This window comes from Actinia tenebrosa, unplaced genomic scaffold (assembly GCF_029948245.1).
Source record: "Actinia tenebrosa isolate PJP-AT-01 unplaced genomic scaffold, QUT_ActTen_1.0 PGA_scaffold16__25_contigs__length_10494907, whole genome shotgun sequence".
NCBI classification, from domain to species: Eukaryota; Metazoa; Cnidaria; class Anthozoa; order Actiniaria; family Actiniidae; genus Actinia; species Actinia tenebrosa.
The window spans coordinates 9,696,577-9,708,865 of record NW_028292576.1 but is presented as its reverse complement, the minus strand read 5'-3'; the positions used below and the strand labels follow the sequence as shown (position 1 = coordinate 9,708,865).

The 12,289-nt window shown below is 41.2% G+C and overlaps 3 protein-coding genes across 3 annotated transcripts; 2 read left to right on the top strand and 1 right to left on the bottom strand.

Annotated features, from left to right (window-relative positions):
• Nucleotides 1-1,603: 1,603 nt before the first annotated feature.
• LOC116289908 (thymidine phosphorylase) lies at nt 1,604-5,973 on the bottom strand. The gene is made up of 4 exons (XM_031696850.2): nt 5,509-5,973; nt 4,330-4,548; nt 3,724-3,978; nt 1,604-3,147 (listed from the first exon to the last, which is right to left on the bottom strand). Exons 1-4 carry the CDS (start codon nt 5,870-5,872, stop codon nt 2,624-2,626), a joined length of 1,362 nt encoding a protein of 453 aa, XP_031552710.2. The 5' UTR covers nt 5,873-5,973; the 3' UTR covers nt 1,604-2,623.
• A 572-nt stretch (nt 5,974-6,545) lies between these two features.
• LOC148910747 (uncharacterized) lies at nt 6,546-8,553 on the top strand (the record flags this gene model as incomplete). Its single annotated transcript, XM_089031379.1, has 1 exon — nt 6,546-8,553. A coding segment is annotated over exon 1 (1,947 nt), but the record flags the coding sequence as incomplete, so codon positions are not given.
• Nucleotides 8,554-8,556: 3 nt separating this feature from the next.
• On the top strand, nt 8,557-12,220 carry LOC148910746 (uncharacterized). The gene is made up of 2 exons (XM_089031024.1): nt 8,557-11,999; nt 12,071-12,220. Exon 1 carries the CDS (start codon nt 8,691-8,693, stop codon nt 11,751-11,753), a length of 3,063 nt encoding a protein of 1,020 aa, XP_088887150.1. The 5' UTR covers nt 8,557-8,690; the 3' UTR covers nt 11,754-11,999; nt 12,071-12,220.
• The last annotated feature ends 69 nt before the right edge of the window (nt 12,221-12,289 follow it).

The window sequence follows — 12,289 nt, the reverse complement described above, 5'->3', positions numbered from 1 at the left end:
TCATCTTCCCCGGCATCTTCAGAGTCCAGTGAAGAATAAAGTCAGATTGGTCAATTACCTGAAGTAGCGTAATTGGCGGCATCGGTCTAATGAGTACGAGTCGCTGTTTCGGTGTTGTTTTTATTGTCGTATTGATTTTATTGAGACACCAGCCACTTGACCTTCCGAAAACAACTCGCTCGGGTAGGAGCATTACAATCAATCAATATTTTTAAGATGGTGGCGAAAACGAGAGAGACTGTGGACGAGTATTTTGGTTCCCAAAGCACGCTTGGTCCAAGTTTTCGGGACCCAAAAGTCCTTTCGGTCATTGTACCGTTACAGTCTCTAAGCGTGGAGACGGAACGGACGAGCGAGAGTCTAGGGGCGGAATTGATATCAACAGGGGAGAACGGGGCTGAATTATAAACCCGGGATAGATTTTTAATTACACGGATATATTGTAAGCACTCTATTTCCAAAAGAACAAAGCAACAGTAATCTACCTCTCTGAATTCAATGTAATGTAGTATTTCGTGTTTTGCATCGAAACAATGGAATTTAGGGCTTAGTTGATATTTTAAACCAGTTCAAACGCACGGGCTCGGTTTTGCATTAGAATTCAAGACCGAGGGCCGCAAAACCTCGCTCTAGCATTTGAACCTTTATTTAAAATAATTCCATATTAATTTATACTTGATATTCCTAGATAAATCTTTTATTATAATGCGTGAAACGTTTTTCCATGAACTTAGAATGTAAAAAAGATTTTGGTATTTTCCAGGGTATTTTCCGTGATACGAAAAATTAATTTTACGTGAAACGTGTTCACTTCGATTTTTGCGTGAATGGGGATGCGATTTCAGAATTTTACGTGAGGCGGAAATTGGCCAAATAATTTTACGTGAATGCATTTTGCGAGGGGGTATAGGGGACCCTGTTACACCTTAATACCTCAAAACATCTACAGGAGTATTCATATAAGTATGCAGGAGCACACACATAAGTAAAGTCCTATGTCCGTCCTTGTTACTTATATCTAGACGATTTTGGATATTTTGTTGTATGTAACTTATATCTTATTAACATTGGTATACATCCTTTACATCATTGTATGGCACTCGCAGCATTCCACTTGCATATTGCAACGACTAGTTTTATAATTTATTTATTTGCGCCATCCATGCAGTCGGTTTAGAATGCCAAACGCGTATTAAAAACAGTGGATGATGCCACGGGTCGCCGGTCACAGCATGCATCTAATTAACGTACTTCCCATGTGCCATTTCGGTCTAAGCTCCTTTGTTCTATGTTTCTGAACCCGACAACGATTCTACAATGTGAGTGTATCTTGGATACATTGCCTAAAATCATGTACGTTTAACCTGAACACAGGGCTGTCAACCCCCGAGATATTCAAATCTGGAGAATTGATAGGGAAGGGACATGACGTCACAGCGCTTCAAAAAACACGCGAAAAGACGTCTTTCGCTTTGTAACATTTGATGTGATTGGTTTATTTTTGACCAATCAGATTATTGCTTATATTACAATGGCCTGCTTGCAAGAACACTTTTTGAGGAACGTTTTGATTTTGTTAGCGATTTAAAATAACACAAACAACACAAAATAATTGGAATTTTATTGTGAAAGTCGAGTCTTACAAGAAATGGTCAGCTTCGGGGATTATCCGTGAGATTTGAGACTCTAATCTGGAGACCGGGAGATACGGTCCAAAATCTGGAGACTCCCGGTTTATCCGGGAGAGTTGACAGCCCTGTGAACACTGTTCCTATGACTGTTTCTCAAGATTACAATAACATTTAATCAGAACATTATATCACTAACAATATAATCATTTATCTTAGGAATTCTGTAATAGAGCCAAAGTTTGCTATTTTTCCCTGTTTTTAATTTAATGTTTGCTTTCAGTACAAAGGCAAACATACGTACTACAAAAAGCACTTTTATCTTTACTTAACACACAACCACAACTTCACTTACAGTATTACTATATGTTAGACAAGTTATTCTAATATTATTAATTATATCATCACTCTACAATCCCATATAAGCAACTATTGTGCTATTTTCAAATTCTCTTCCCTGTCCAAACTGGAGAATTTGGATCCTTTCCATTGGCATTCTAGCGGCATTCATAGTATAGTTTGGGATTAATATTAATCTGCAATAGGACTACATGTCTGTCCAATTTGGAAATACTTAAATTCAACAAATTCCTCTGACTGCCAAATTAGACTCGGCCTATCAGCATCTTCTTTTGGAAATTTATAATTTAGATTAGGGACTAACTCAGTTACCACGATATATGGTACACCCAACAAATATGGGTAGCCTATTTTCCAGAAAATGTATAATTTAGATTAGGGACCATTCATCATTCATAGGAAAGTGGGGTAGATGAGATAGATAAACTTGTTTTTGAACCGTTTTTTATCAAGTCTACTCTATTTTTAATTTGCTTAAATATTCATGGCCCCATTTTCACATTTTTTAAAATTAATTGGTAAATCCCAAACTAACTCCTCCAACAATTAGGGGGACCATTAATATGTTGTCAACAGCAAAAGTTACTGATTTCAAGGGGGATTAAATAATGAAGTCCCTTAACAAATAAAAATAGTTAATCTTGGGAAGCACTTATCACCTCAATAAGTCTGGATTGAACAGGCAAACTCTCTTCACTATCACTCTCCTCTATGACAATAGAATTTTGTAATGCTTCGACATCTTCAACTGAGAGGTTACCTCTATGACATATCACAACCCATGTTTCACCTTCCTTGATGTATTCTCCTACTCTGACATTCAATACCATTCCTACGCCATGATCTATGGTATCAGTGCTCTTCTGCCGTCCTGCACCCAAACTACCACACAGGGATGCACATTCTAAGGCATCAATATCCTTGATAATGCCTGACTTCTGTGCTTTAACCTCATATGAGTTGGTTGCGAGAGGGATATACTTGTAAGGGTTGGTGTCAGGGTTGCACAGTGCATCGGCAATTTCTTGACTAACTCCTTGTGCTACCAACATTTCTGAGAATTTTTTGATGGCCATTCCATTACTGAGAGTTAATTTGATGAATTCCATTCCTTCTTCAGCAGAATCAACTTTTTCAAGGGATTTTAGAAGATGACCTCCTATCATTTTATCAAAAAAAATTAATCAAACAAGTTTCCAAAATGTTGCATGTCTTCCCTTGTATTTAACTCCTGTATCCAACTCTTAACCCTCCGATGTCTGAGGATGATTTTTATCTTCCCACCCCACCCCACCCCTCAATGCCCACTGCAGCAAACACAATTCCAATTAAGTCTTTGAAATAGCCATGCAACCTGACTTAGAACAGCCCAGAGGTTGTTTCTTGGTTCAATCTGTTTGTTAACCCCGGGAAGGGGGGTACTCCCTATATTCGCTATACGGGTACATGCCGCCAAACAGGGTATGGTTTTCAGTGATTCTACTCTAGAACAGGGTATATAAAATCAAGCTCGCTCTGGAACAGGGTATCTATTTTCGCAATAGTGGAACAGGGTATGGTTTTCAGCGATCTTGCTCTGGAACAGGGTATGAATTTCAACGATTTTACTCTGGAACAGGGTCAGGGTTCAGAGGGCTCAGTGGCACATCCCTACCCTAAACGGGCAAGAGTACCCCCCCTCGGGTTTTAACTGTGCCCTGACTTAGATCAGCCCAGAGGTTACCTATCTATTTACCTAAAAGACAGACCAGTTCTTCCAGATCATCGGGGCCTTGCCCATGAAGACACTGTATAGCCTCAGCCACTTCAACAGAGTTCCCCACAGTCTTTCCAATAGGGTGGTCCATACTGGTTACCAGTGCCGTACATCTTGTACCCATTCCTTCACAAGTGTTTACTAAAGTTTCTGCCAAAAATCTTGCACTTTTCTTCGTTTCAGCAAAGGCAGCACGTCCACACTTGACATCAAGCACCAAAGATGTCAGAGATTCTGGATTTCGATTGAAAAAAATATCAATTATCCCATGTCATGAAAAAAGTCAGCCTTTTACTCCAATACCTTTAGTAAGTAATTACTTTGATTTACTGAGTCTGAGAAAAGTTTGTCAAGTCTCTCACTTGTTTTGAGGGTTTTTTCTCTCAGTTTTCCAAATATTAATTTTCCTCCCTAAAAACTCAAAACCAAACTCACTAAATTCCAATTTGATCCTTGAGTAAGCTTCAATGTGCCATGTGCCAAACACAGTACATTCACCTTTTCTGAGACTTGTTTCATAAAGCTCCATCTTTTGTTGCGTGACTTAGAAAACTTGTTTGTTCTTAGGATTAATACAAAACTTACCTGCAACTTTCTTTGATATAATTGAACTCGCAATAAGAGGGACTGAAGCCACCGTGCCCGTCACGTCACGAACAGCATACAATACTCCATCAGCTGGTGCTAGGGACTCGTTCTGTCCCACAATGCAACAGCCTACTTTTTCTAAGACATCTTTCATTTCTTCTGGGGTAAGACTGACTTTAAAACCTGGAATTGATTCCAGCTTGTCTAGTGTTCCACCTTGGAGTATGAAAAAACTGTGTGTTATTATTTTCTATCATTTGTATATTTGCAATTTTTTTAACGGTTGGTGCTGAAAATTTAAACATGACATGAAACTACAAACTTTGCTGGCATCATATATTAGTATATTTAGTAAAAATACACAGGTGATTATTGAAAATCTCGCGCGATGATTGGTCGAGAAACTTAAGCTATCCGCACGATAATCACCTCCAGCGATAATCCAAAATGGCGGCCAGCCGCTTTGTTGCTGTTACCGGGAAAAAATGTCTTTTATCTTCTTTTTTTTCTCTATTTTTGAAAGAATCACCTGTGTATTTATACTAAAACAATTATTTGCCTCAGCCTCAGTGATATCGGAGAATATTTACCTCGCCGCTCGAAGACTCGCGTCTCGGTAAACATTCCCCGATATTCACAATTGTTAAATATATTGTATACATATTGGCCTTAAGAGATAAAGAATCGCGAATAAACGAATTGCGACAATCAATGTACATGTAAGGGATTATTCTCGTGTTGATTTTGCCGTGACAATACTATAATGTCAACAATAATAGGCCGTACGTACAGCCGTATTGCGTTACAATTAAGCGAAGGCGGGCGGTGGGCAGGGTTAAGTTGAGGCTAAATCATTTTGTTTATTATGTCTACACCTTTTTCCAGAAAGAAATCGAAAGTGCTTAGTTGCATCTTTGATTCATATAGTTAACTTGAATTCTTTTATTTTCACACCTATGTACAACGAATATACAACTATAATGTACAAACATTCTAATTGAATTTGCACGTGTATATATAGTATTATGGTTAATGAAATGAAATGAAATCGGTTATCATAATATTTTATTTTAAAATAACGCAAAAAAAATTATAACCTGGGTTGTTTTTCATTCAATAAAGTTAAATACATTAATAAACATAAAAATCATAATGATAAAATCGTAGTTTCTTTACCTGTGTGACCCAATCCACGTCCCGAAATCATAGGAACTTTTACTTCACAAGCGGCTAAAGCTGGAGCAAGAGGAAGGCTTACTTTATCTCCTACACCTCCAGTAGAATGTTTATCACCAATACAGTTTCCCCATTCTTCAGGCCACGACAATGTCTCTCCAGACTTCACCATAGCATCGGTAAGATGTACAGTTTCTTCAGTATTCATTCCTTTGAGGTATATCGCCATTAATATCGCTCCAATTTGAGACTCTGATATTTCTCCCGTAGCGACTCGTGAAGCGAAAAAACAGATCTGATCTCTAGTAAGTGCTTCGCCATCTCTTTTTGTAGCAATTAGATCGGTAACTCGAAATTCTGCCATCACTTTAGTCTCCTTTTTAATGGTATAGAGTCAGTAATACCTCAGATACAATACCTGTTTTGAAATTAAAATTTCTTTGTATGAACGATTTTTTATGCATACTTGTTATGGTAATGATATGCCACGTTTGTGAGCACGTAAAACGCCAGTCAATATCGAATAAGGAATGCATATTTTAATATTACAATTGTAATAGCTATTTCTAAAAAAAACGCTGCATCCAGAGCGCCGAATACTGAAAAGCACTACGAATGTAAACGAAACCATTATTGTTATAGCTTATGCATGATAGAAGCGGGTTCCCTGTGGAAGAGAGAAAAGGAGCTCGTGGGAATGGGGCAGAGTTGATATAGGGAAGAGTAGACAAGTTGTTCTTAAAAAATGAATCCGGAATTCGAATGATTTTATCTTCAGGACAGCACATATGTGTAAGTATATTGATTCCGTTTTTCTTGGACAGAATATATTCTCATATAAGGTTTTGCAATTGTCATTCTAGCGAATCGTGAAAACCTGAAATCGTGAAAACCTGAAATCGTGAAAACCTGAACTCGTGAAATTAATCCTGTAACGTGGAATTGTGAAATCATTGACTGACTGAACTCTGAATAAACTGATAATCTAGAACTTGAACGTCACGCATCTTGACTATAGTCCTCGAGATAATCTAGAACCTTTACAAAATTCGACATATTGGCTAATCTGAACGAACTGATTGAGAAAGAAAACACAAGATGAATGCCGAAGGAAACCCGAACTTGACCATCGAGCAACAACATGAAAGAATCCTCGAATTAGAAAAACAACTTGAAAACATGATAAAAGGACCGTCTGAATATGGGAGACAACTTGAGCGAGAGTTGGATCTTGGATCCCGAAGAGGTAAGAGAATTATTCAAGAAAATATGAAAGATTTCGAAGGCCGTAAAGCCGAACGGATTACACAAAGACGACATTCCTTGGCGGGATATTTATCCCACCTGTCAAGACTTGTCAACCAAGTTGGAGACGTGGAACGATGCTTCGAAGCCGAAAAAATTGTTGATTATTTAAAGAAATTAGAACTTGCATGGGATTTGTACAGAAATGAATACAGTGTTTACATCGAGGAAGATGTAAGTGAAACAGAACTTTTACGAGTAAAACAACAACACGAACATGCCAAAGATAATTATCACAAGTGTGCCTATGCCGCATGCGAGCGTTTGAGACAGGCACAACAATGTCGAGAAGACGAGCAGGCGCCAGTTCGCCGACAAAGAGATAATGAGACAATAAGCCAATATTCCTACGCAGGGGGGTCTACTAAGTCGAAAACTAGATCGCTGAGGTCTTCGAAGAAACGAGAACTACAGAAAAACGCGGAATTGAAGAAAATGATGGCAGAACAAGCTGAAGGAATAGCAAAATTGGAAGCGGAAATGGAAAAGCGCAAGATAGACATTGAACTAGAGAAGCAAAAAACAGTAAGAAAACTGAGATTTGAAGCCAAGATAGCAGAAAAGGAAGCCGAATTTATGTCAGAGGATGAAGAGTCCGATCTAGAATTACCACGTGGACCATGCCTTTACACAAGCACCCCCTTGACAAAGGAAGACCAGACCACTGATTGGGTCGTGAACGAAACCACACGCATCCATGTACCGGATGACCGCGATGAGAGAATAAAACGAGAATACGAATATGAATACCAGAGAAGCTCCCAATGCCCCGAGAAGTACGATGAATATTGGAGAAACTCCCACGTTCCTAAGAGGTACGACATGCAAGAAGAAAGCGCTGACAAGAGCCACGCCCAAAACGTTATGGCCGACGAAAGATACCATTCTGAGAGACCTCGAAGAGAAGAATCCATCTTACAAGAAACTACAACCCACAATGCAATTATGCTGAAGTTGAACATGTTGCGAGCCATGCAGCCTGTAAAGTTCTCCGGAGATGCTGACGACTTCCCCAGTCTTAGAAGCCGCCTGAAAGACAATTTAGAGGACGGATTATTGACCGACGGACAAAAACTGGAGTTCTTACCGAAATTTGTCTGCGGAGAAGCGTATGAAGTAGTTCAACGAGCGTCTGGATGCAAGTACGACGATATTGTGAAGCTGCTAGAGGAACGATACGGACACCCATCCGCGGTTGCAGCCGCATGTATCGAAAAACTGACCATTGGTCCAAAGTTAGCCCATGATGACAACAAAGGCCTACGTAACTTTGCAGAACAACTTGAATCAGCATCGAAGAAGCTGGAAGGAGAATACGAAGTTGAAGCAAGCACGACGTCGAACCTGAAGCTGATCGTAAGTAGGTTGCCAAACTACCTATCAGCAAGGTGGGGAGATACCCTGTACTGCATCCGAGAGAAAGGCAGGTCACCGAAGTTGAAGGACCTTGCCGCATTCGTGAAAAGACAAGCAGCAATCAAGAACGATCCCGCCTTTGTCACTACAACTTCATCACGGAACAGTGAATCGAAAACGAACACTGCTAGACCAATGAGATTCACTCACAAGGTAATGAAAGCTCAACCTCCGCTGAAAACCGCCACCTTCACGACCGACGTCAGACCTAAGGAAGCGTATCAAGCCGGTAGTAAAACAGAAAACGCAAGTACGCCGGGTCGCTGTGTCTGCTGCTCTGGAAGCCACGACCTTCTACATTGTACACAATTCGCAAAGAAAGACATTACGAGACCGGACTGCTGTGGAAGAAAGATGATGTGAAATTGCCAAACAATCGCGAGCAAGCTGAAAAGAGACTGTTGAGCCTCAAGAAAAGGTTTCAAAAGGATCGAGCGTTCGAAGAAGTGTATCGTGACACCATGAATGGCTACATCGAGAAAGGATACGCGCGCAAACTCTCCGCTGAAGAAACTTCACAGATTGGACCGCGAACATGGTACTTACCTCACTTCGGAGTTACGAACGTTAATAAGCCAGGAAAAGTGCGTATTGTTTTCGACGCCGCTGCTGAACATGAAGGTACGTCATTGAACAAGAATCTGCTTCAGGGGCCCGACTACACGAACAGTCTGCTTGGCGTATTACTGCGCTTCCGTGAAGACAAAGTTGCACTTGTAGCGGACATCGAAAGTATGTTCCATCAAGTCGGAGTACGTGAAAAAGATCAAGACTCTCTAAGATTCTTATGGTGGAGTGGAGATGCTGATGATCCTCCTGAAGAGTATGTGATGACAGTCCACATATTTGGTGCAAGAGACTCGCCGTGTGCAGCAAACTCAACCCTGAAGAAAACAGCGGATGACAACAGCGACGACTTCGATACTGCGACAGTTCACACTGTAAAGAACAACTTTTATGTCGATGACGTCCTAAAGTCGTTACCTAATGCGGACGCTGCAACGCGCATGGCTGACCAACTGACACAGCTGTGTATGAAAGGAGGCTTCAAGTTAACGAAGTTCATCAGTAACGACCGCGAGGTCCTAGCTGAGATACCAGAAGAAAAGAGAGCCACGTCCTTCCTCGATCTGAAACTCCAAGAATTACCAACAGAAAGAGCCCTCGGTGTACGCTGGGATGTCGAGTCAGACACCTGTGGGCTTAAAGTGTCAGAATTGCAGAAACCGAATACAATGAGAGGAGTTCTTTCAACTATTAGTGCGGTTTTCGACCCTCTAAACTTTGCAGCACCAGTGATATTGCCTGCAAAAAGAATCATGCAAGAACTGTGGAAGAAGAAGTATAAGTGGGACCAACCACTTGAAGGTGAGATCCTACAAAAATGGTCAACCTGGAAAGAGAATCTTCCACTGCTGGAGCGAGTATGCGTACCGAGATGTTATTTTACGCAAACAAGTGAACAAAGAATTTCTCTTGAGCTTCACCACTTCTGTGATGCATCCGAGGTCGGGTATGGAGCAGTATCGTACTTGAGAGCCGAGTATCATGATGGAAGAATCGAATGCTCATTTGTGATGGCTAAGTCCAGAAACACCCCTATCAAGACCCTCACCATCCCTCGTCTTGAATTGCAGTCAGCGGTACTTGCAACGCGTCTTGACAAGACAGTGAGGAAAGAGCTAGAGCTTGATGTCCAACAAGTAACATTTTGGACCGACTCCATGATAGTTCTAAACTATATCAGAAACGAAACTCGACGTTTCCAAACATACGTCGCAAACAGAGTGACCGAAATCAGAGAGGAAACACTGCCCGAACAGTGGAGACATTGTCCAGGCAAGGACAATCCTGCAGATGATGCAAGCCGTGGTCTTGACACTGAAGAATATCTCAAGAACCAACGCTGGCTTAAAGGACCAGAGTTTCTGTGGAAGACGAAAGAGAACTGGCCCGAGAACAAGTTTGAAGAAGTTAGCGTACAAGATCTGGAAGTTAAGAAAGAAGCTTATCTGGCCGTACCTGAACGCAGATCATCTGTGGAGGAACTTACAAGGAGGTATTCCAACTGGATAGTACTCCTGCGCCGAGTTGCCTGGCTTGTCAAATTCACCGAATGGATCAAGTCCCGACACGTGAAAGAGAAACGTATTTCTACTGAAGACCTGCAGAACGCTAAATTGAAGGTTGCTAGGATCGTGCAACGTGAAGCCTTTTCCGAAGAAATGCAGAGCCTCAAGAAGAAGAAACAAGTTCAAGGACACAGCCCCACAGCAAGTCTAAGCCCAAAGTTACATGATGATGGTCTACTTCGTGTTGGTGGAAGATTGGCTAAGGCACCAATTTCCCATGACGCAATGCACCCAATAATTTTGCCTCGGAAGAGTCACGTTACGACAATCTTGATACGTTACTTGCATGAGAAGAACGGACACTGTGGTCAAGAGCAAGTGCTAGCCCTCCTGAGAGAACAATTCTGGGTAATCCAAGCACGAGTTGCCATAAAAAGAATCCTCGGAAGATGTATCGATTGCAAGAAACAGAGACCTCAAACGACAAACCAAGAAATGGGTGAGCTACCAAAAGTTCGCTTAACACCATATGAACCACCATTTACCTACACAGGGGTAGATTATTTTGGACCCTTCCATATCAAGAGAGGAAGAGGACGAGTAACCGAGAAGAGATGGGGAGCCATCTTCGTGTGCATGAACTCCCGCGCCGTCCACTTGGAGGTCGCAAAATCGCTGGAAACTGACGACTTTATCATGGTCTTGGTAAGGTTCCTGAACCGAAGAGGTCACGTCAAAGAAATAAGATCGGATAATGGAACAAATTTTGTCGGGGCGGACAGAGAAATCAAGGAAGCCATTAAAGAGATAGACTCCCGCAAGATTGCGGGGGAGCTGATGGAACGCGGATGCAAATGGGTATTTCACCCACCAGGAGCTCCACACATGTCAGGTGTATGGGAACGGCTTGTGAAAACTGTCAAGAGAAGCATCAAAGCCATAATGGGACAAGAGACAGTCAACGAAGAAGTGCTACATACCGTATTTACCGAGGCGGAGCGCATTTCCAATGGCAGACCGCTAACTCGAAATCCGCCGAATCCTGATGATGACGAACCGTTAACTCCGAGTCATTTCCTGAACGTCCGTCCAACCACCAACCTACCCTCTGAGATGATAGACGAATCGGACAAATACAGCAAGAAACGATGGAGACAAGCACAGTTGTTAGCCAACCATTACTGGAAGAGATGGTTGAAAGAATATATACCCTCACTGCAAGAGAGACAAAAATGGCGACAACCAAAGAGAAACATACGGATTGATGATTTGGTGCTGGTAGCTGACGAAAACCCTACAAGGAACAAATGGCCGTTAGGCAGAGTTACTAAGGTGTTCCCAGGAAGTGATGGTTTGGTTCGAAGTGTAGAAGTGAAGACTAAGGAAAACAGCTACCGACGTCCAATCCACAAGTTATGCTTGTTGGAAGCCGAAGATGAAGATGACGTTTGAACCAAGAGACTCAGACTTTGCGTTTATAATTTAGTCGAAACTGTTATAGTATGAACGTTTTAGTATAGACCGTTCATAGGGGGCGGAATGTTATAGCTTATGCATGATAGAAGCGGGTTCCCTGTGGAAGAGAGAAAAGGAGCTCGTGGGAATGGGGCAGAGTTGATATAGGGAAGAGTAGACAAGTTGTTCTTAAAAAATGAATCCGGAATTCGAATGATTTTATCTTCAGGACAGCACATATGTGTAAGTATATTGATTCCGTTTTTCTTGGACAGAATATATTCTCATATAAGGTTTTGCAATTGTCATTCTAGCGAATCGTGAAAACCTGAAATCGTGAAAACCTGAAATCGTGAAAACCTGAAATCGTGAAAACCTGAACTCGTGAAATTAATCCTGTAACGTGGAATTGTGAAATCATTGACTGACTGAACTCTGAATAAACTGATAATCTAGAACTTGAACGTCACGCATCTTGACTATAGTCCTCGAGATAATCTAGAACCTTTACAATTATTATGAAATAGAATATC

Excerpts from the sequence above, each read along its gene's own strand:
- LOC148910746 (XM_089031024.1), top strand. The coding sequence starts at position 8,691 with ATGAATGGCTACATCGAGAAAGGATACGCGCGCAAACTCTCCGCTGAA.
- LOC116289908 (XM_031696850.2), bottom strand. The coding sequence starts at position 5,872 with ATGGCAGAATTTCGAGTTACCGATCTAATTGCTACAAAAAGAGATGGC. Across the intron at positions 3,979-4,329 it reads TATATCAAAGAAAGTTGCAG|AATCTCTGACATCTTTGGTG; the intron begins GTAAGTTTTGTA and ends ATCGAAATCCAG. Across the intron at positions 3,148-3,723 it reads AGAACTGGTCTGTCTTTTAG|GAGGTCATCTTCTAAAATCC; the intron begins GTAAATAGATAG and ends ATAAAATGATAG.